At 57.8% G+C, this 19,305-nt stretch overlaps 1 protein-coding gene and 1 long non-coding RNA gene across 3 annotated transcripts; both read right to left on the bottom strand.

Moving 5' to 3' along the window:
* Positions 1 to 496: 496 nt before the first annotated feature.
* LOC103091716 (Blood plasma apolipoprotein LAL1) lies at positions 497 to 4,159 on the bottom strand. Of its 2 annotated transcripts, none has more exons than XM_076053793.1 (4): positions 4,049 to 4,159; positions 2,794 to 2,889; positions 1,727 to 1,880; positions 497 to 1,427 (listed from the first exon to the last, which is right to left on the bottom strand). In XM_076053793.1, the coding sequence occupies exons 2-4, from the start codon at positions 2,849 to 2,851 to the stop codon at positions 1,322 to 1,324; spliced, it is 318 nt and encodes a 105-aa protein (XP_075909908.1). In that variant the 5' UTR covers positions 2,852 to 2,889; positions 4,049 to 4,159; the 3' UTR covers positions 497 to 1,321. The 2 variants fall into 2 exon arrangements, with proteins under 2 accessions (XP_075909908.1, XP_032833146.1); XM_032977255.2 differs by having other exon boundaries at positions 2,794 to 2,886; positions 4,049 to 4,126.
* Positions 4,160 to 18,431: 14,272 nt separating this feature from the next.
* Positions 18,432 to 18,978, bottom strand: LOC142906284 (uncharacterized). Its single transcript, XR_012930115.1, has 2 exons — positions 18,892 to 18,978; positions 18,432 to 18,756 (listed from the first exon to the last, which is right to left on the bottom strand). It is a non-coding gene; the product is annotated as an uncharacterized LOC142906284 (long non-coding RNA).
* Positions 18,979 to 19,305: the final 327 nt, after the last annotated feature.

Below are 19,305 nucleotides of genomic sequence, written 5' to 3'. Positions count from 1 at the left end.
GTGGGTGGGTGAGTGGGAGGTTAAGTGAGAAGGTGAGTGGGTGGGTGAATGAGTGAGAGGTTGAGTGAGAAGATGAGTGGGTGGGTGAATGAGTGAGGTGCTGAATGAGAAGTTGAGTGGGTGGGTGAGTGAGGTGCTGAATGAGAAGGTGAGTGGGTGGGTGAGGTGGTGAATGAGGTGAGTGGGTGGGTGAATGAGTGAGGTGCTGCATGAGGTGAGTGGGTGGGTGAGAAAGTGGGTGGATGGGTGAGTGTGAGGTTGAGTAAGAAGGTGAGTGGGTGGGTGTGAGGTTGAGTGAGAAGGTTATTGGGTCAGAGGCTGAGTGAGATGGTGGGTGGGTGAGTGGGTGAGTGAGACGGTGAGTGTGCGAGTTGATCAAAAAGCACCGCGCGACGATTCTATCTGCGTCGGGTGGTGGAGGGCTCTCAACGACAACACATTTATCCCGTCCCGACAACTTTCACCGCGCGCACTGAACGTCACCACCGCCAAGAAGCATCGTCACACAACGCGTTTATTTGGGTCGTATCATTTTCAATTAACATTCACGACATTCCCACCTTCTGAATAAAACCAAACGAGTCACCTCCTCCTCCCCCCCCCCCAACAATTCGTGGGCGTGCAGCGTGGGACGGCGATCGTCGCCGCCGCTGCTCCGAGTGCGGTAGAGAAGAGAGATAGGCCCCCGACCGCAGCCGGCGGCTGCGTAGGGACAGCTGCCGCTGGGGTGCTTCGGGACGGTGGAAAGTGGAGATGCAGCGTGGGTGGTGGTCGATTTGAGATCGCCGTGAGACTTGTATGGAAGCAAAGCGCCACGGATACGGCCCGGCGTCTTGCGGCCCGAACCTGTGGGTCTCTCCGCCGCGTGTGGCGAGCCTGTGGGTGGTGTTTGTGGGAGTCTGTGGGTGGTGTCTGTGGGTGTTTGTGGGAATCTGTGGGTGGTGTTTGTGGGAGTCTCTGGGTGTCTGTGGGAGTCTGTGGGTGGTGTCTGTGGGTGGTGTCTGTGGGAGTCTGTGGGTGGTGTCTGTGGGAGGTGTCTGTGGGTGTCTGGGAGTCTGTGGGTCTCTCCGCGTGTGGCGAGTCTGCGGGGCTGTGTGTGTGTCTGTGTGTCTTTATCATCTTTATCATCATCCCTGCTGGTTCTGTGCCCATCCACAGGTGGGTGGGGGCCGCGTAGGGAGAGCTGCCGCAGGGCACGTCACATGTCCCTGTCTTCACGATCAGCCGCGAGGCCTCTATGTTCGGTGCCCAGTTTACCCCGTCTGTGTGGTGCCGCTGTGCGTGTGGTGTGCCCCCCTGTGTGTGTGCGCGAGTGAGGAGTCTAGTGCTGCTTGGACTCCACGTACACCTGGTACATCTTGGTGACGTTCTCGCGGATCTTCTGGAGGTACGGGGTCAGCACGGCCACCGTGTCGGTGTACAGGCTCCTGCGCGCACGCACGGACACACACAGACGCACGTGGAGACAGACGGACGTGGAGACGCACGTGGAGACAGTCGCACGTGGGGACACAGAGACGTACGTGGAGACACAGAAACGTATGTGGAGACAGAGACGCACGTGGAGACAGACGCACGTGGGGACACAAACGCACGTGGAGACAGAGACACACAGAGATGTTGGTGCTGGTGATGGTGGTGATGGATGGTGGTGCTGGTGGTGGTGGTGATGGTGGTGATGGTGGTGGTGATGATGGTGGTGCTGGCGCCCGCTGTGTGTGCTCACTTGGCGTGCTCCCCGATGTTGGAGGTCTGCAGGCCGTGCACCATCTTCTTGAACTCCATGGACACATTCTTGAAGCTCTCCCAGAAGGCGTCGGGGAAGAGCTGGGCCTTGACCACGGCCGGGTCGGACATCGCCTTGGGCGCGGCCTCGGACCCTGCGGGAGGGGGGGTGGCACGGAACGTCGGACGATCACGACGACGTCCATACCCTCGCGCGTACGCAATACCTGTCAACCCCTTATCAGTGCCGTATGGGTTGACAGGTCACTATCTCTGTGGGGTCTCTGTGGGTCTCTGTGTGGTATCTGTGGGGTCTCTGTGTGGTATCTGGGTATCTCTGTGGGTCTCTGGGTATTTCTGTGGGTCTCTGTGTGGGTCTCTGGGTATCTCTGTGGGTCTCTGTGTCTGTGTAGGTCTCTGGGTATCTCTGTGGGTCTCTGGGTATCGCTGTGGGTCTATGTGGTCTCTGTGTGGTCTCTGTGTCTGTGTGGGTCTCTGGGTATCTCTGTGGGTCTCTGTGTGGGTCTCTGGGTATCGCTGTGGGTCTCTGTGGGTCTGTGTGGGTCTCTGGGTATCTCTGTGGGTCTCTGTGTGTCTGTGTGGGTCTCTGTATCTCGGAAGAGCAGCAGCAGCAGGGTTCTTAAAGAGCCACACACACGTACACACGAGTTCGCATGTGTGTGTACGTGTGTGTGTGTGTACGTGTGTGTGTGTGTACGTGTGTGTGTGCGTGTGTTGGCACAGTATGGGGCACAGGTGGTGCATCAGCCAGTCATCTCAGTCAGTCGACCCGTGGCACCTGGGTCTGCCCCGTGACCTCCTGCCAGCGGGTGTTTGACACTTCACGTGGCCTCAGGGTGCACATAGCCTGGCACAAGCGTCGTGGTGACGTCACCGCCACTTAGTGGCGAATGGCGGTTGTTGTGTGCGTGCGTGTGTGTGTGTAGCGGCGGCAGCAACTCCGGAAGCGGCTTTCACTTTCAGCGACTCGTCAGCAGCACAGCGAGCGAGCTGGGGGCACGGCGGGTGTTGGTGAAGCGGTCTCGTCGTGCCAAGCTGGGAGCGAACCTGCAGCCAGGATGCAGACGACGGCGAGAGTCGCCAGGGCAGCCACGTGGAGCTTCATCTTCTTCTTTGGCTTTGGTCGCTGGAGCGAGGCACCTGCTGAGCGCACCAAACAACAACAAAACTAAAAAAGACAAAGGTCCCCCGTGTAGCCTCAACAGACTGATGGGGCAAGCGCTGTTAGCGAGCAGCACCTACGAAGGCCGGCACGGCACACGAGGGGGTGGGTGGCCCTCACCACGCCCGACCGCCTTTGTCTCCCCAGTGGCGATGTTCACTACGCACCGCTCACCGGGTACTCATTTGAGGCCGAGTCGACCTTGGGGAGGCTCCGGACCGGTTCAGATAATCGTCACCGGTGTTGGCCGTGAGCGGCGCGCCAAAGCACTGCACTACAGGGGCGGGATCGAACCCACGACCTTCTGCCTATCAGGCGAGGTAGTTAACATCTCCACGCCACCGTGATGATGATAATGATGAAAGAGAGACGCAAACTCCAAATATACAGCAGCAGGCATCGTCAGGGTTGAGATCGAACCCACGACCTCCTGCCGACCAAGCGAGGCAGTTAACGTCTCGCGGTGCCCCAAGAATGTTCACGTCCACAGGCTGTGCAGAGCACTCTCAAAGGTTTCGGCTGCGCTCTGGGCCAGCAGAGCTGGCAAGGGGACTCCGCTTAAACTGCGTGTCACTGTGAGTGAGCGAGTGGTGGTGGTGGAGCCGTGTGTGATTGAGTGTGTCTGTGTGCGAGTGAGTGTCTGTGTGTCTGAGTGTTGGAGCCGGGTGAGTGTCTGAGTGTGTCTGAGTGTTGGAGCCGTGTGAGTGTCTGTGTGTGAGTGTCTGTGTGTGTTGGAGCCGGGTGAGTGTCTGAGTGTGTCTGTGTGTGTGAGTGTTGGAGCCGTGCGAGTGTCTGAGTGTGTCTGTGTGTGTGAGTGTTGGAGCCGTGTGAGTGTCTGAGTGTGTCTGTGTGTGTGAGTGTTGGAGCTGTGTGAGTGTCTGTGAGTGTCTGAGTGTGTCTGTGTGTGTGAGTGTTGGAGCCGGGTGAGTGTCTGAGTGTCTGTGTGTGAGTGTTGGAGCCGGGTGTCTGAGTGTGTCTGTGAGTGTTGGAGCCGTGTGAGTGTCTGTGTGTGAGTGTCTGTGTGTGTGAGTGTTGGAGCCGGGTGAGTGTCTGAGTGTGTCTGTGTGAGTGTTGGAGCTGTGTGTCTGTGTGAGTGAGTGTTGGAGCCGTGCGAGTCTTGTCTGTATGAGAGGCACTCACCACGTGGCTTAGAGAGTGGAGGCGAGAGATGCCGACTCTGGGAGGCTCACCCTTATATACATGCACTGGCACACACGCGCACGCACACGCGCACGCACACTGGCAGACCTACAAAGAGCGCACACACGGGGTTGGCACACGTGCAAAGGCGGGTACACACGCACACGTGCACACACACACGCACACACACGTGCACACACACGCACGCACACTGTAACACACAAAGACAACGATCCCATGTTGGGGCAAAGTGCTGTTAGCGAGGAGCGGCGCCTTTCACGTTCGGCATGGCACACGGGGGGGGCACAGCACCACGCCCGGCCGCCTTTGTCTCCCCAGTGATGCCACCACCCAGCTACTCAATCTTTGCCCACTGGTGCTGGCCGTGAGTTGTAATCGAACTCGGGCAGGCGTAGCTTACACACGTACGTAGAACTTCCTTCGCACCGTACATAGAACTTCCTTCGCACCGTACGTAGCCAATCGTGCTCATCGGAGGTGCGGGGGAAGGACAAGAAACTAACAACAAGACGAGGCAGTTCTCAATAGATGAGTTTTCAGCACCGCTGATAATCCCACGAAGATGAAATCGGGGATTGCAATGGGTGAGGAGTGAGTTGAGTGGTGAGTGAGTGTGGTGGTGGTGAGTGTGGGGGTTGTGGTGAGTGAGGGTGGGGGTGAGTGAGTGTGGGGTGGTGGTGAGTGGGGGGGTGGTGGTGAGTGTGGGGTGGTGGTGATTGGTGGTGGTGAGTGTGGGGTGGTGAGTGAGTGTGGGGTGGTGGTGAGTGTGGGGGTGGTGGTGAGTGAGTGTGGGGGTGGTGAGTGTGGGGGTTGTGGTGAGGGTGGGGGTGGTGGTGAGTGGGGGTTGTGGTGAGGGTGGTGGTGAGTGTGGGGTGGTGGTGAGTGTGGAGTGGTGGTGGTGAGTGAGTGTGGGGGTGGTGGTGAGGGTGGTGGTGGTGAGTGTGGGGGTTGTGGTGAGGGTGGTGAGTGTGGGGTGGTGGTGGTGAGTGTGGGGGTGGTGGTATGGGGGTGGTGGTGAGTGTGGGGGTGGTGGTGAGTGTAGGGTTGTGAGTGTGGGGGTGGTGGTGGTGAGTGTGGGGGTTGTGGTGAGTGTAGGGCTGTGGTGAGTGTGGTGGTGGTGGTGAGTGAGTGTCGGGTGGTGGTGGTGAGTGTGGGGGTGGTGGTGAGTGTGGAGGTGGTGGTGAGTGGGGGTGGTGGTGAGTGTGGGCGTTGTGGTGAGTGAGTGGTGGTGAGTGTGGGGTTGTGGTGAGTGTGGGGTGGTGGTGAGTGAGGGTGGGGGTGGTGGTGAGTGTAGGGTTGTGGTGAGTGTGGTGGTGGTGAGTGAGTGTGGGGTTGTGTGGGGGTGGTGAGTGTGGGGGTGGTGATGAGTGTGGGGGTGGTGGTGAGTGAGTGTGGGGTGGTGGTGAGGGTGGTGGTGAGTGAGTGTGGTGGTGAGTGTGGGGTGGTGAGTGAGTGTGGTGGTGAGTGTGGGGTGGTGGTGGTGTGGGGGTGGTGGTGAGTGGGGGTGGTGGTGAGTGAGTGGTGGTGGGTGTAGGGTTGTGGTGAGTGAGTGAGTGGTGGTGGTGAGTGTGGGGGTTGTGGTGAGTGTGGGGGTTGTGGCGAGTGGGGTGGTGGTGAGTGTGGGGGTAGTGGTGAGCGTGAGGTGGTGGTGAGTGTGGGGTGATGGTGGTGAGTGGGGGTGTAGTGGTGAGTGTGGTGAGTCTGAAGTCGTGGTGAGTGGCATAGTGGTGAGTGTAGTGGTGTGTGAGTGGGGGGGTAGTGGTGAGTGGGGGTAGTGGTGAGTGGGGGTAGTGGTGAGTGAAGGTAGTGGTGAGTGAGTGGGGGTAGTGGTGAGTGAGTGTGGTGAGTGGGTGTACTGGTGAGTGGGGGTAGTGGTGAGTGAGTGGGGCTTGTGGTGAGTGGTGAGTGAGTGGGGGTAGTGGTGAGTGTGGTTGTGGTGAGTGACTGGGGGTAGTGGTGAGTGGGGGTGTAGTGGTGAGTGTGGTGAGTGAGTGGGGGTAGTGGTGAGTGTGGTGAGTGGGTGTCGGGTGGTGGTGAGTGTGGGGTGGTGGTGAGTGTGGGGTCGTGGTGAGTGTGGTGAGTGGCGTAGTGGTGAGTGTGAGTGGGGGGGTAGTGGTGAGTGTGGGTGTGGTGAGTGAGTGGAGATAGTGGTGAGTGGGGGTAGTGGTGAGTGGGGGTGTCGTGGTGTGGTGAGTGGGGGTAGTGGTGAGTGAGTGGGGGTTGTGGTGAGTGTGGTGAGTGAGTGGGGGTAGTGTTGTGGGTTTGGTGAGTGGGGCTAGTGGTGAGTGATTGGGTGTAGTGGTGAGTGAGTGGGGGTAGTGGTGAGTGGGGGTGTAGTGGTGAGTGGGTGCAGTGGTGAGTGTGGTGAGTGGGGTTGTGGTGAGTGGGGGTAGTGGTGAGTGGGTGTGGTGAGTGGGGGTGTAGTGGTGAGTGTGTTGAGTGGGGGTGTAGTGGTGAGTGGGGTTAGTGGTGAGTGCGGGTAGTGATGAGTGAGTGGGGGTGTAGTGGTGAGTGTGGGTGTGGTGAGTGGGGGTAGTGGTGAGTGGGGGGTAGTGGTGAGTGAGTGGGGGTAGTGGTGAGTGTGGTGAGTGGGGGTGGAATGGTGTGGGTGTGGTGAGTGGGGGTAGTGGTGAGTGTGGTGAGTCTGAAGTCGTGGTGAGTGGCATAGTGGTGAGTTTAGTGGTGTGTGAGTGGGGGGGTAGTGGTGAGTGTGGGTGTGGTGAGTGAGTGGGGGTAGTGGTGAGTGGGGGTAGTGGTGAGTGAGTGTGGTGAGTGGGTGTACTGGTGAGTGGGGGTAGTGGTGAGTGAGTGGGGCTTGTGGTGAGTGGTGAGTGAGTGGGGGTAGTGGTGAGTGTGGTTGTGGTGAGTGACTGGGGGTAGTGGTGAGTGGGGGTGTAGTGGTGAGTGTGGTGAGTGAGTGGGGGTAGTGGTGTGGTGAGTGGGTGTACTGATGAGTGTGGCTGCGGTGAGTGGGGGTAGTGGTGAGTGTGGGTGTGGTGAATGGGGGTAGTGGTGAGTGAGTGGGGGGTAGTGGTGAGTGTGGTGAGTGGGTGTCGGGTGGTGGTGAGTGTGGGGTGGTGGTGAGTGTGGGGTCGTGGTGAGTGTGGTGAGTGGCGTAGTGGTGAGTGTGAGTGGGGGGGTAGTGGTGAGTGTGGTGAGTGAGTGGAGGTAGTGGTGAGTGGGGGTAGTGGTGAGTGGGGGTGTCGTGGTGTGGTGAGTGGGTGTGGTGAGTGAGTGGGGGTTGTGGTGAGTGTGGTGAGTGAGTGGGGGTAGTGTTGTTGGTTTGGTGAGTGGGGCTAGTGGTGAGTGATTGGGTGTAGTGGTGAGTGAGTGGGTGTAGTGGTGAGTGGGTGCAGTGGTGAGTGGGGGTAGTGGTGAGTGGGGGTGTAGTGGTGAGTGTGTTGAGTGGGGGTGTAGTGGTGAGTGGGGTTAGTGGTGAGTGCGGGTAGTGGTGAGTGGGGGGTAGTGGTGAGTGAGTGGGGGTAGTGGTGAGTGTGTTGAGTGGGGGTGTAGTGGTGAGTGGGGTTAGTGGTGAGTGCGGGTAGTGGTGAGTGGGGGGTAGTGATGAGTGAGTGGGGGGGTAGTGGTGAGTGTGGGTGTGGTGAGTGGGAGTAGTGGTGAGTGGGGGTAGTGGTGAGTGGGGGTGGTGGTGAGTGAGTGGTGGTGGGTGTAGGGTTGTGGTGAGTGAGTGAGTGGTGGTGGTGAGTGTGGGGGTTGTGGTGAGTGTGGGGGTTGTGGCGAGTGGGGTGGTGGTGAGTGTGGGGGTAGTGGTGAGCGTGAGGTGGTGGTGAGTGTGGGGTGATGGTGGTGAGTGGGGGTGTAGTGGTGAGTGTGGTGAGTCTGAAGTCGTGGTGAGTGGCATAGTGGTGAGTGTAGTGGTGTGTGAGTGGGGGGGGTAGTGGTGAGTGTGGGTGTGGTGAGTGAGTGGGGGTAGTGGTGAGTGGGGGTAGTGGTGAGTGGGGGTAGTGGTGAGTGAAGGTAGTGGTGAGTGAGTGGGGGTAGTGGTGAGTGAGTGTGGTGAGTGGGTGTACTGGTGAGTGAGGGTAGTGGTGAGTGAGTGGGGCTTGTGGTGAGTGGTGAGTGAGTGGGGGTAGTGGTGAGTGTGGTTGTGGTGAGTGACTGGGGGTAGTGGTGAGTGGGGGTGTAGTGGTGAGTGTGGTGAGTGAGTGGGGGTAGTGGTGAGTGTGGTGAGTGGGTGTCGGGTGGTGGTGAGTGTGGGGTCGTGGTGAGTGTGGTGAGTGGCGTAGTGGTGAGTGTGAGTGGGGGGGTAGTGGTGAGTGTGGGTGTGGTGAGTGAGTGGAGGTAGTGGTGAGTGGGGGTAGTGGTGAGTGGGGGTGTCGTGGTGTGGTGAGTGGGGGTAGTGGTGAGTGAGTGGGGGTTGTGGTGAGTGTGGTGAGTGAGTGGGGGTAGTGTTGTGGGTTTGGTGAGTGGGGCTAGTGGTGAGTGATTGGGTGTAGTGGTGAGTGAGTGGGGGTAGTGGTGAGTGAGGGTGTAGTGGTGAGTGGGTGCAGTGGTGAGTGTGGTGAGTGGGGTTGTGGTGAGTGGGGGTAGTGGTGAGTGGGTGTGGTGAGTGGGGGTGTAGTGGTGAGTGTGTTGAGTGGGGGTGTAGTGGTGAGTGGGGTTAGTGGTGAGTGCGGGTAGTGATGAGTGAGTGGGGGGGTAGTGGTGAGTGGGGGTGTAGTGGTGAGTGTGGGTGTGGTGAGTGGGGGTAGTGGTGAGTGGGGGTAGTGGTGAGTGGGGGGTAGTGGTGAGTGAGTGGGGGTAGTGGTGAGTGTGGTGAGTGGGGGTGGAATGGTGTGGGTGTGGTGAGTGGGGGTAGTGGTGAGTGTGGTGAGTCTGAAGTCGTGGTGAGTGGCATAGTGGTGAGTTTAGTGGTGTGTGAGTGGGGGGGTAGTGGTGAGTGTGGGTGTGGTGAGTGAGTGGGGGTAGTGGTGAGTGGGGGTAGTGGTGAGTGAGTGTGGTGAGTGGGTGTACTGGTGAGTGGGGGTAGTGGTGAGTGAGTGGGGCTTGTGGTGAGTGGTGAGTGAGTGGGGGTAGTGGTGAGTGTGGTTGTGGTGAGTGACTGGGGGTAGTGGTGAGTGGGGGTGTAGTGGTGAGTGTGGTGAGTGAGTGGGGGTAGTGGTGTGGTGAGTGGGTGTACTGATGAGTGTGGCTGCGGTGAGTGGGGGTAGTGGTGAGTGTGGGTGTGGTGAATGGGGGTAGTGGTGAGTGAGTGGGGGGTAGTGGTGAGTGTGGTGAGTGGGTGTCGGGTGGTGGTGAGTGTGGGGTGGTGGTGAGTGTGGGGTCGTGGTGAGTGTGGTGAGTGGCGTAGTGGTGAGTGTGAGTGGGGGGGTAGTGGTGAGTGTGGTGAGTGAGTGGAGGTAGTGGTGAGTGGGGGTAGTGGTGAGTGGGGGTGTCGTGGTGTGGTGAGTGGGTGTGGTGAGTGAGTGGGGGTTGTGGTGAGTGTGGTGAGTGAGTGGGGGTAGTGTTGTGGGTTTGGTGAGTGGGGCTAGTGGTGAGTGATTGGGTGTAGTGGTGAGTGAGTGGGTGTAGTGGTGAGTGGGTGCAGTGGTGAGTGTGGTGAGTGGGGGTAGTGGTGAGTGGGGGTGTAGTGGTGAGTGTGTTGAGTGGGGGTGTAGTGGTGAGTGGGGTTAGTGGTGAGTGCGGGTAGTGGTGAGTGGGGGGTAGTGGTGAGTGAGTGGGGGTAGTGGTGAGTGTGTTGAGTGGGGGTGTAGTGGTGAGTGGGGTTAGTGGTGAGTGCGGGTAGTGGTGAGTGGGGGGTAGTGATGAGTGAGTGGGGGGGTAGTGGTGAGTGGGGGTGTAGTGGTGAGTGTGGGTGTGGTGAGTGGGAGTAGTGGTGAGTGGGGGTAGTGGTGAGTGGGGGGTAGTGGTGAGTGAGTGGGGGTAGTGGTGAGTGTGGTGAGTGGGGGTGGAATGGTGTGGGTGTGGTGAGTGGGGGTAGTGGTGAGTGTGGGTGTGGTGAGTGGGGGTAGTGGTGAGTGGGGGTAGTGGTGAGTGAGTGGGGGTAGTGGTGAGTGGGGGTAGTGGTGAGTGAGTGGGGGTAGTGGTGAGTGTGGTGAGTGGGTGTGGTGAGTGGGGGTAGTGGTGAGTGTGGTGAGTGTGGTGAGTGGGGGTGTAGTGATGAGTGAGTGGGGGGGTAGTGGTGAGTGTGGGTGTAGTGGTGAGTGGGGGTAGTGGTGAGTGGGGGTAGTGGTGAGTGAGTGGGGGTAGTGGTGAGTGTGGTGAGTGGGTGTGGTGAGTGGGGGTAGTGGTGAGTGTGGTGAGTGGGGGTGTAGTGGTGAGTGAGTGGAGGCAGTGGTGAGTGGGGGTAGTGGTGAGTGAGTGGGGGTAGTGGTGAGTGTGGGTTGTGGTGAGTGTGGTGAGTGAGTGGGGGTAGTGGTGAGTGAGTGTGGTGAGTGGGAGTGTAGTGGTGAGTGAAGGTAGTGGTGAGCGAGCGGGGGTAGTGGTGAGTGAGTGTGGTGAGTGGGGGTAGTGGTGAGTGAGTGGGGGTGTAGTGGTGAGTGTGGTGAGTGAGTGGGGGTAGTGGTGTGGTGAGTGGGTGTACTGATGAGTGTGGCTGTGGTGAGTGGGGGTAGTGGTGAGTGTGGGTGTGGTGAATGGGGATAGTGGTGAGTGAGTGGGGGGTAGTGGTGAGTGAGTGTGGTGAGTGGGTGTCGGGTGGTGGTGAGTGTGGGGTGGTGGTGAGTGTGGTGTCGTGGTGAGTGTGGTGAGTGGCGTAGTGGTGAGTGTGAGTGGGGGGGTAGTGGTGAGTGTGGGTGTGGTGAGTGAGTGGAGGTAGTGGTGAGTGGGGGTAGTGGTGAGTGGGGGTGTCGTGGTGTGGTGAGTGGATGTGGTGAGTGGGGGTAGTGGTGAGTGAGTGGGGGTTGTGGTGAGTGTGGTGAGTGAGTGGGGGTAGTGGTGTGGGTTTGGTGAGTGGGGCTAGTGGTGAGTGATTGGGTGTAGTGGTGAGTGGGGGTAGTGGTGAGTGGGGGTGTAGGGGTGAGTGGGTGCAGTGGTGAGTGTGGTGAGTGGGGTTGTGGTGAGTGGGGGTAGTGGTGAGTGTGGTGAGTGGGTGTGGTGAGTGGGGGTGTAGTGGTGAGTGTGGTGAGTGGGGGTAGTGGTGAGTGAGTGGGGGTAGTGGTGAGTGAGGGTGTAGTGGTGAGTGGGGGTAGTGATGAGTGAGTGGGGGGGTAGTGGTGAGTGGGGGTGTAGTGGTGAGTGTGGTGAGTGAGTGGGGGTTGTGTTGAGTGGGGGTAGTGGTGTGGTGAGTGGGTGTACTGATGAGTGTGGCGGCGGTGAGTGGGGGTAGTGGTGAGTGTGGGTGTGGTGAATGGGGGTGGTGGTGAGTGGGGGTAGTGGTGTGGTGAGTGGGTGTCGGGTGGTGGTGAGTGTGGGGTGGTGGTGAGTGTGGGGTCGTGGTGAGTGTGGTGAGTGGCGTAGTGGTGAGTGTGAGTGCGGGGGTAGTGGTGAGTGTGGGTGTGGTGAGTGAGTGGAGGTAGTGGTGAGTGGGGGTAGTGGTGAGTGGGGGTGTCGTGGTGTGGTGAGTGGGTGTGGTGAGTGGGGGTAGTGGTGAGTGGGGGTTGTGGTGAGTGTGGTGAGTGAGTGGGGGTAGTGTTGTGGGTTTGGTGAGTGGGGCTAGTGGTGAGTGATTGGGTGTAGTGGTGAGTGAGTGGGGGTAGTGGTGAGTGGGTGCAGTGGTGAGTGTGGTGAGTGGGGTTGTGGTGAGTGGGGGTAGTGGTGAGTGGGTGTGGTGAGTGGGGGTGTAGTGGTGAGTGTGTTGAGTGGGGGTGTAGTGGTGAGTGGGGGTAGTGGTGAGTGCGGGTAGTGATGAGTGAGTGGGGGGGTAGTGATGAGTGAGTGGGGGGGGGTAGTGGTGAGTGTGGGTGTGGTGAGTGGGGGTAGTGGTGAGTGGGGGGTAGTGGTGAGTGAGTGGGGGTAGTGGTGAGTGTGGTGAGTGGGGGTGGAATGGTGTGGGTGTGGTGAGTGGGGGTAGTGGTGAGTGTGGGTGTGGTGAGTGGGGGTAGTGGTGAGTGGGGGTAGTGATGAGTGAGTGGGGGGGTAGTGGTGAGTGTGGGTGTAGTGGTGAGTGGGGGTAGTGGTGAGTGGGGGTAGTGGTGAGTGAGTGGGGGTAGTGGTGAGTGTGGTGAGTGGGTGTGGTGAGTGGGGGTAGTGGTGAGTGTGGTGAGTGGGGGTGTAGTGGTGAGTGAGTGGAGGCAGTGGTGAGTGAGTGGGGGTAGTGGTGAGTGTGGGTTGTGGTGAGTGGGGGTGTAGGGGTGAGTGGGTGCAGTGGTGAGTGTGGTGAGTGGGGTTGTGGTGAGTGGGGGTAGTGGTGAGTGTGGTGAGTGGGTGTGGTGAGTGGGGGTGTAGTGGTGAGTGTGGTGAGTGGGGGTAGTGGTGAGTGAGTGGGGGTAGTGGTGAGTGGGGGTGTAGTGGTGAGTGGGGGTAGTGGTGAGTGGGGGTAGTGATGAGTGAGTGGGGGGGTAGTGGTGAGTGGGGGTGTAGTGGTGAGTGTGGGTGTGGTGAGTGGGGGTAGTGGTGAGTGGGGGGTAGTGGTGAGTGGGGGTAGTGGTGAGTGTGGTGAGTGGGGGTGGAATGGTGTGGGTGTGGTGAGTGGGGGTAGTGGTGAGTGAGTGTGGGTGTGGTGAGTGGGTGTAGTGGTGAGTGGGGGTAGTGATGAGTGAGTGGGGGGGTAGTGGTGAGTGGGGGTGTAGTGGTGAGTGTGGTGAGTGGGGGTAGTGGTGAGTGGGGGGGTAGTGGTGAGTGAATGGGGGTAGTGGTGAGTGTGGTGAGTGGGGGTGGAATGGTGTGGGTGTGGTGAGTGGGGGTAGTGGTGAGTGAGTGGGGGTAGTGATGAGTGGGGGTAGTGGTGAGTGACTGGTAGTGGTGCGTGTGGGTGTGGTGAGTGGGGGTAGTGGTGAGTGGGGGTAGTGGTGAGTGAGTGAGTGGGGGTGTAGTGGTGAATGTGGGTGTGGTGAGTCGGGGTAGTGGTGAGTGGGGGTGTAGTGGTGAGTGAGTGGGGGTAGTGATGAGTGTGGGTGTGGTGAGTGGGTGTAGTGGTAAGTGTGGGGGTGTGGTGAGTGGGGGTGTAGTGGTGAGTGAGTGGGGGTAGTGGTGAGTGTGGGGGTGTGGTGAGTGGGGGTGTAGTGGTGAGTGAGTGGGGGTAGTTGTGAGTGTGGGGGTGTGGTGAGTGGGGGTGTAGTGGTGAGTGAGTGGGGGTAGTGGTGAGTGAGTCGCGTGATGTGGACTACTTAGGGTCAATGTTCAATTCCCCAGCCACGTGCCGCTACCCCCCCCCCCGCCCACCGCCCCCCCCCTCACTGCCCCCCACCTCACTGCCCCTCCCCCCCGTATTGGCTCGCGAGGTTTTCATGGCCGAGTCGACCTAGGGGCAGGACCTTCCCGTCGAGGCCGAGTTGACCCCAAGGTGACCCCAAGGTGACCTCAAGGTGACGACTCCGGTTGCCACCTATTGAGGTACAAAATCCGGGATGGGGAGAGGAGTCGATGGGTCTCTGAGTCGATGGGTCTCTGTGTGAGTCGATGGATCTCTGTGCGAGTCGATGGACCTCTGTGCGAGTCTATGGGTCTCTGTGCGAGTCGATGGACCTCTGTGCGAGTCTATGGGTCTCTGTGCGAGTCGATGGGTCTCTGTGTGAGTCGATGGGTCTCTGAGTGAGTCGACGGATCTCTGTGCGAGTCGATGGGTCTCTATGTGAGTCGATGGGTCTCTGTGCGAGTCGATGGTGTCGAGACTTGAAGCTGTGTAAGTGTCTGAGAAGTCCTCGCAGTGACAAAGGCCGCGTCAGCCCCGCATGTGAAGAAGAATCGTGGAGGCCGTGGGGCAGCAGGCGACGCGCAATCTGAGGATCTGAACGACCTCGATGGGATATTCGTCTCGGCTTGAAGTGGTCACGGGTGTCGGGAAGGAGCGAGTCCATTGACGGCCTTGAATGCCACCAAGAGAATCTTAAAATCAATATCGGGGGGGGGAGGGTGGTGGGGGGTACGCCGAGGGAGCCGGTGAAGGGACAGGGATCACTGCGCGTGCGATTCCGATCCCTTGTTTGAAGGCCGAGCAGCCGTCAGCGCCGTGGCGGGCGCATGGCGAGCACGACGCTGCTGCTGCCTGCTGAGCAGCTTGGCTCGGGGGGTCCCAACAAAGCAAGGGAGGGAATTGGCAAGAGTGCCCGATGATTCCAGTAGCGAAAGTAACTACATATGGAGCATATGGAGATTCTGCACTCGCTCGATTACTATAGCTACGTATGAAGTAGCTACTACTACATATGTAGCTACTACATGCGTAGTAGTAGCTACTACTACGTGCGTAGTAGTAGCTACTACTCGCTTCATGCGGCACTGAATAAATGCGGCAGTGACTTCCACGGAGAGTGGCTGGTCGCGTCGTTTGAAGTTGGCTCCGGAGTTTGTATCGTGGTTGTAAATTAAACTTTTCGCGTTTCTGTTTACCGGAAGCAATTTGTTTGGCGAGGCAAGGGAGACTTTGCGAGGGGCTCGTTGCGTCCGTGTAAGTGCCAAGTGACGGCAGGAGGCTTTAAACATTTCATAACGCACGGGTGAACCACGTTTTAGTTTTCCCCCAGGGCACGTTCACATTTGCGGACCACAGTTTTAAGTACGCGCAGTTGAGGCGAGTGCCAAGAGTGGAAGGCTTTGATGGCTGAGACGCGTCTGGCTTCAAGAGGCGGCCAGGGCATCCAGAATTTTGTGAAGAGGGAAGAGAGTTCACGGGTTAAGGCTGGGCAATGGACTGGGCAATGGGCAATGGACTGGGGAATGGGCTGGGCAATGGACAGGGCAATGGGCAGGGCAATGGACAGGGCAATGGGCAATGGACTGGGCAATGGGCAATGGACAGGGCAATGGGCAATGGACTGGGCAATGGGCAATGGACTGGGGAATGGGCTGGGCAATGGACAGGGCAATGGGCAAGGCAATGGACAGGGCAATGGGCAATGGACTGGGCAATGGGCAATGGACTGGGCAATGGACTGGGCAATGGACAGGGCAATGGACAGGGAAATGGGCAATGGACAGGGCAATGGACTGGGCAATGGACAGGGCAATGGACAGGGAAATGGGCAATGGACAGGGCAATGGACTGGGCAATGGACAGGGCAATGGACAGGACAATGGGCTAGGCAATGGGCTGGGCAATGGGCAGGGCAATAGGCTGGGCAATGGACTTGGCAATGGACTTGGCAATGGGCAGTAGAGGTTTGTGACACTGTGGATGGAGGTTTGTGACACTGTGGGTGGAGGTTTGTGACACTGCAGATGGAGGTTTGTGACACTGCGGATGGAGGTTTGTGACACTGCGGATGGAGGTTTGTGACACTGTGGATGGAGGTTTGTGACACTGGATGGAGGTTTGTGACACTGTGGATGGAGGTTTGTGACACTGCGGATGGAGGTTTGTGACACTGTGGATGGAGGTTTGTGACACTGTGGATGGAGGTTTGTGACACTGTGGATGGAGGTTTGTGACACTGCTGATGGAGGTTTGTGACACTGTGGATGGAGGTTTGTGACACTGCGGATGGAGGTTTGTGGCACTGTGGATGGAGGTTCGTGACACTGTGGATGGAGGTTTGTGACACTGTGGGTGGAGGTTTGTGACACTGCGGATGAAGGTTTGTGACACTGTGGATGGAGGTTTGTGACACTGGATGGAGGTTTGTGACACTGTGGATGGAGGTTTTTGACACTGTGGATGGAGGTTTGTGACACTGCGGATGGAGGTTTGTGACACTGTGGATGGAGGTTTGCGACAATGCATGGAGGTTTGTGACACTGGATGGAGGTTTGTGACACGGTGGGTGGAGGTTTGTGACACTGCGGATGGAGGTTTGTGACACTGTGGATGGAGGTGTGTGACACTGGATGGAGGTTTGTGACACTGTGGATGGAGGTGTGTGACACTGGATGGAGGTGTGTGACACTGGATGGAGGTTTGTGACACTGTGGATGGAGGTTTGTGACACGGTGGGTGGAGGTTTGTGACACTGCAGATGAAGGTTAGTGACACTGTGTATGGAGGTTTGTGACACTGCAGATGGAGGTTTGTGGATTCCCAACTCCTCGCCTCTCCACGCTGAGGGTTGTGGTGACGATTGGGTGGTGGGTAGGTGGGTGGTGGGTGGGTGGTTTGGGTGGTATGGGTGGGTGGGTGGTAGTGGGTGTTGGGTGGGTGGTGTTTATCTCGCGTGTTACATGAAAGGACATCCGAGTCAGCAGCAGCCCCAGGGACGTGGCCAGCTAAATAAATAAAGAACGCGACGCTGCCCGTGCCCGAGGGCTCAGACGCTGCCGCTGCTGCGACAGCGGCTAATGAGTAACGAGCACCGTGGAGGAGGAGCGGCGGGAGAGGTCCGAGTGGACCGCGGCCGCTGTTTGCTGGGTCGGGAGCAGATAACCTGTGGGTCAGGGACATGTGCGCGCGTACACACAGAGACCCACAGAGACCCAGAGAGACCCACAGGGACACACAGGGACCTCCCCCCCCTCGACTTAGAGGAGGCCCACACACACACACACGGCTACTTTGCCAATAATGGTGGTGCCATCGCCATGGCGTCTGTGCCAGGCCACGTGCACCTTGAGGCTGCCACGTGAAGTGTCGAACACCCGCTGGCAGGAGGTCACGGGGCAGACCCAGCAGGTGCCACGGGTCGACTGACTGAGATGACTGGCTGATGCACCACCTGTGTCCCCATTGTGCCAACCGGCTGCGTTTTAGCCGCCCGGCGCTTCGCTCGTTGTTGTGAGCGTCGCACCTCCGCCCTCCGTTGTTGTTGGAGGGCGACTGCCTCCAACTGCCCAGTAGCAGCATCCTTCACGAGCCTCCTCCACAGAGGCCGATCTTGACACCGCTGGTACCAGTCATCGGCAAGTCCACACAGCCCCACATCCTCCTGTGCCGCATCAGCTCCATCTCTTCTCTAGCCCGTGCCACTCACCCACTCACTCACCCCCATCACTCCATCTCTTCTCCAGCCTCTGCCACCCACCCAACCACTCACCCTTCCGTCCATCTCTTCTCCAGCCCGTGCCACTCACCCACTCACTCACCCCCATCACTCCATCTCTACTCCAGCCCGTGCCACTCACCCACTCACTCACCCCCATCACTCCATCTCTACTCCAGCCCGTGCCACTCACCCAACCACTCACCCTCATCACTCCATCTCTTCTCCAGCCCGTGCCACTCACCCACTCACTCACCCTCATCACTCCATCTCTTCTCCAGCCCGTGCCCCCCACCCAACCACTCACCCATGCATCCATCTCTAACTCCAGCCCGTGCCACTCACCCAACCACTCACCCCCACCACTCCATCTCTTCTCCAGCCCGTGCCACTCACCCATCACTCCATCTCTACTCCAGCCCGTGCCACCCACCCAACCACTCACCCCATCACTCCATCTCTACTCCAGCCCGTGCCACTCACCCAACCACTCACCCCCATCACTCCATCTCTACTCCAGCCCATACCACCCACCCAACCACTCACCCACTCACTCTCCCCCATCACTCCATCTTTTCTCCAGCCCGTGCCACTCACCCAACCACTCACCCCCATCACTCCATCTCTACTCCAGCCCGTGCCACTCACCCAACCACTCACCCCCATCACTCCATCTCTACTCCAGGCTATGCCACCCACCCAACCGCTCACCCCCATCACTCCATCTCTACTCCAGCCCGTGCCACTCATCCAACCACTCACCCCGATCACTCCATCTCTACTCCAGCCCGTGCCACCCACCCAACGACTCACCCACTCACTCTCCCCCATCACTCCATCTCTTCTCCAGCCCGTGCCACTCACCCAACCACTCACCCCCATCACTCCATCTCTACTCCAGCCCGTGCCACTCACCCAACCACTCACCCCCATCACTCCATCTCTACTCCAGCACCGTGCCACTCACCCAATCACTCACCCCCATCACTCCATCTCTTCTCCGACCGACACGGCCCAGCAGCAGCAGCGTTCGCCGTTTCGCCGTTCGAACTTGGTAAAGTCACGTAGAAGGGAAACAATAAAATAAAAAAAATATAAAACAAAATTCTCACGACGTTTCGACTGCAACACAAGCAATCATCAGGTATGAAAAACACAGCAAGAAAATTTGAAAAAAGTGGCGGTTTTTTACGTTTAAAAGTGGCGGGTTTTTTTAACGTAAAAAAAAACCGCCACTTTTTTAAAATTTTCTGCTGTGGTTTTCACACCTGATGATGATTGCTTGTGTTGCAGTCGAAACGTCGTGAGAATTTTATTGTTTCATATTTTTATTATTTTATTGTTTCCCTTCTACGTGGTGACTTTACCGAAAGAACCAAGAATATGAATCCCTGCAGTCACGAAAGCTTTAAATCAAAATATATATACACACACACAAATATATTCTGCTAAATTACATCTCCATTGGATTTCCACACCAGCAGCAGCAATCATCGTGCCCTCCATCATCCATCCCTGCTGGCAGGGCGAGCTACCCAGTGACAGCCCTCCCTGTGCCGCACGGTGACAGCTGCCAGTGGGGGTGCCCCTTCTGAATGCGTTGCGGAGTCTCCGCGTGGAGCGCTTCAAGGCGCCCACACCGAAGTTTGAAGGGTGGCTACCGTCAAACCCACGTGACTCGACACCACGAAGAGCCTGTTGCCCGCCCGAGGATGGACGCTGTAATGTTTACGAAAAAAAGTTGAGCAGAGTTTCATTTTTCATCTGCTGTCAATTCAACGGCAGTGAATCTTGCACGAAAGTACGTCATCACACACTTGCCTGCATGTCACTGTAGCACTGTATATAACCGACCTTCAATTTGTTCAAATTCACTGCTCCGATACTTTATTCTCTTCGGCTTTCGTTCGCTGCGGTCGAAATAAATTGGAATTCGACACAATATCTGGAAAATCACCGAGAAATGTCTATTTTACCATAATGTAGCAGCATAAATTAGACTGACCTTTTGTCTCAAGCGCTGAAGAATAAATAAAGACACCAAACTATAATACTATTACTACTAAATTTTGATTTAAAGCTTTCGTGACTGCAGTGATTCATATTCTTGGTTCTTTCGGTAAAGTCACGTTGAAGGGAAACAATAAAAAAATATATATAAAACAATAAAATTCTACCATGAGAGATTCGTTCATGAAGCTATCCACATATACAAACACAGAGACAATTTCAACCGAGAAGATGGATTCTGGCTTAGCAATCATTGGA

This window comes from Petromyzon marinus, chromosome 62, assembly GCF_048934315.1.
Source record: "Petromyzon marinus isolate PM22_M1 ecotype Great Lakes invasive population chromosome 62, UKy_Petmar_22M1.pri1.0, whole genome shotgun sequence".
In the NCBI taxonomy this organism is placed as follows: domain Eukaryota; kingdom Metazoa; phylum Chordata; class Hyperoartia; order Petromyzontiformes; family Petromyzontidae; genus Petromyzon; species Petromyzon marinus.
This window is presented reverse-complemented; position numbering and strand designations above follow the sequence as displayed.

Excerpts from the sequence above, each read along its gene's own strand:
- LOC103091716 (XM_076053793.1), bottom strand. The coding sequence starts at position 2,851 with ATGAAGCTCCACGTGGCTGCCCTGGCGACTCTCGCCGTCGTCTGCATC. Across the intron at positions 1,881-2,793 it reads CGTCTGCATCCTGGCTGCAG|GGTCCGAGGCCGCGCCCAAG; the intron begins GTTCGCTCCCAG and ends CCCCTCCCGCAG. Across the intron at positions 1,428-1,726 it reads AACATCGGGGAGCACGCCAA|GAGCCTGTACACCGACACGG; the intron begins GTGAGCACACAC and ends GCGTGCGCGCAG.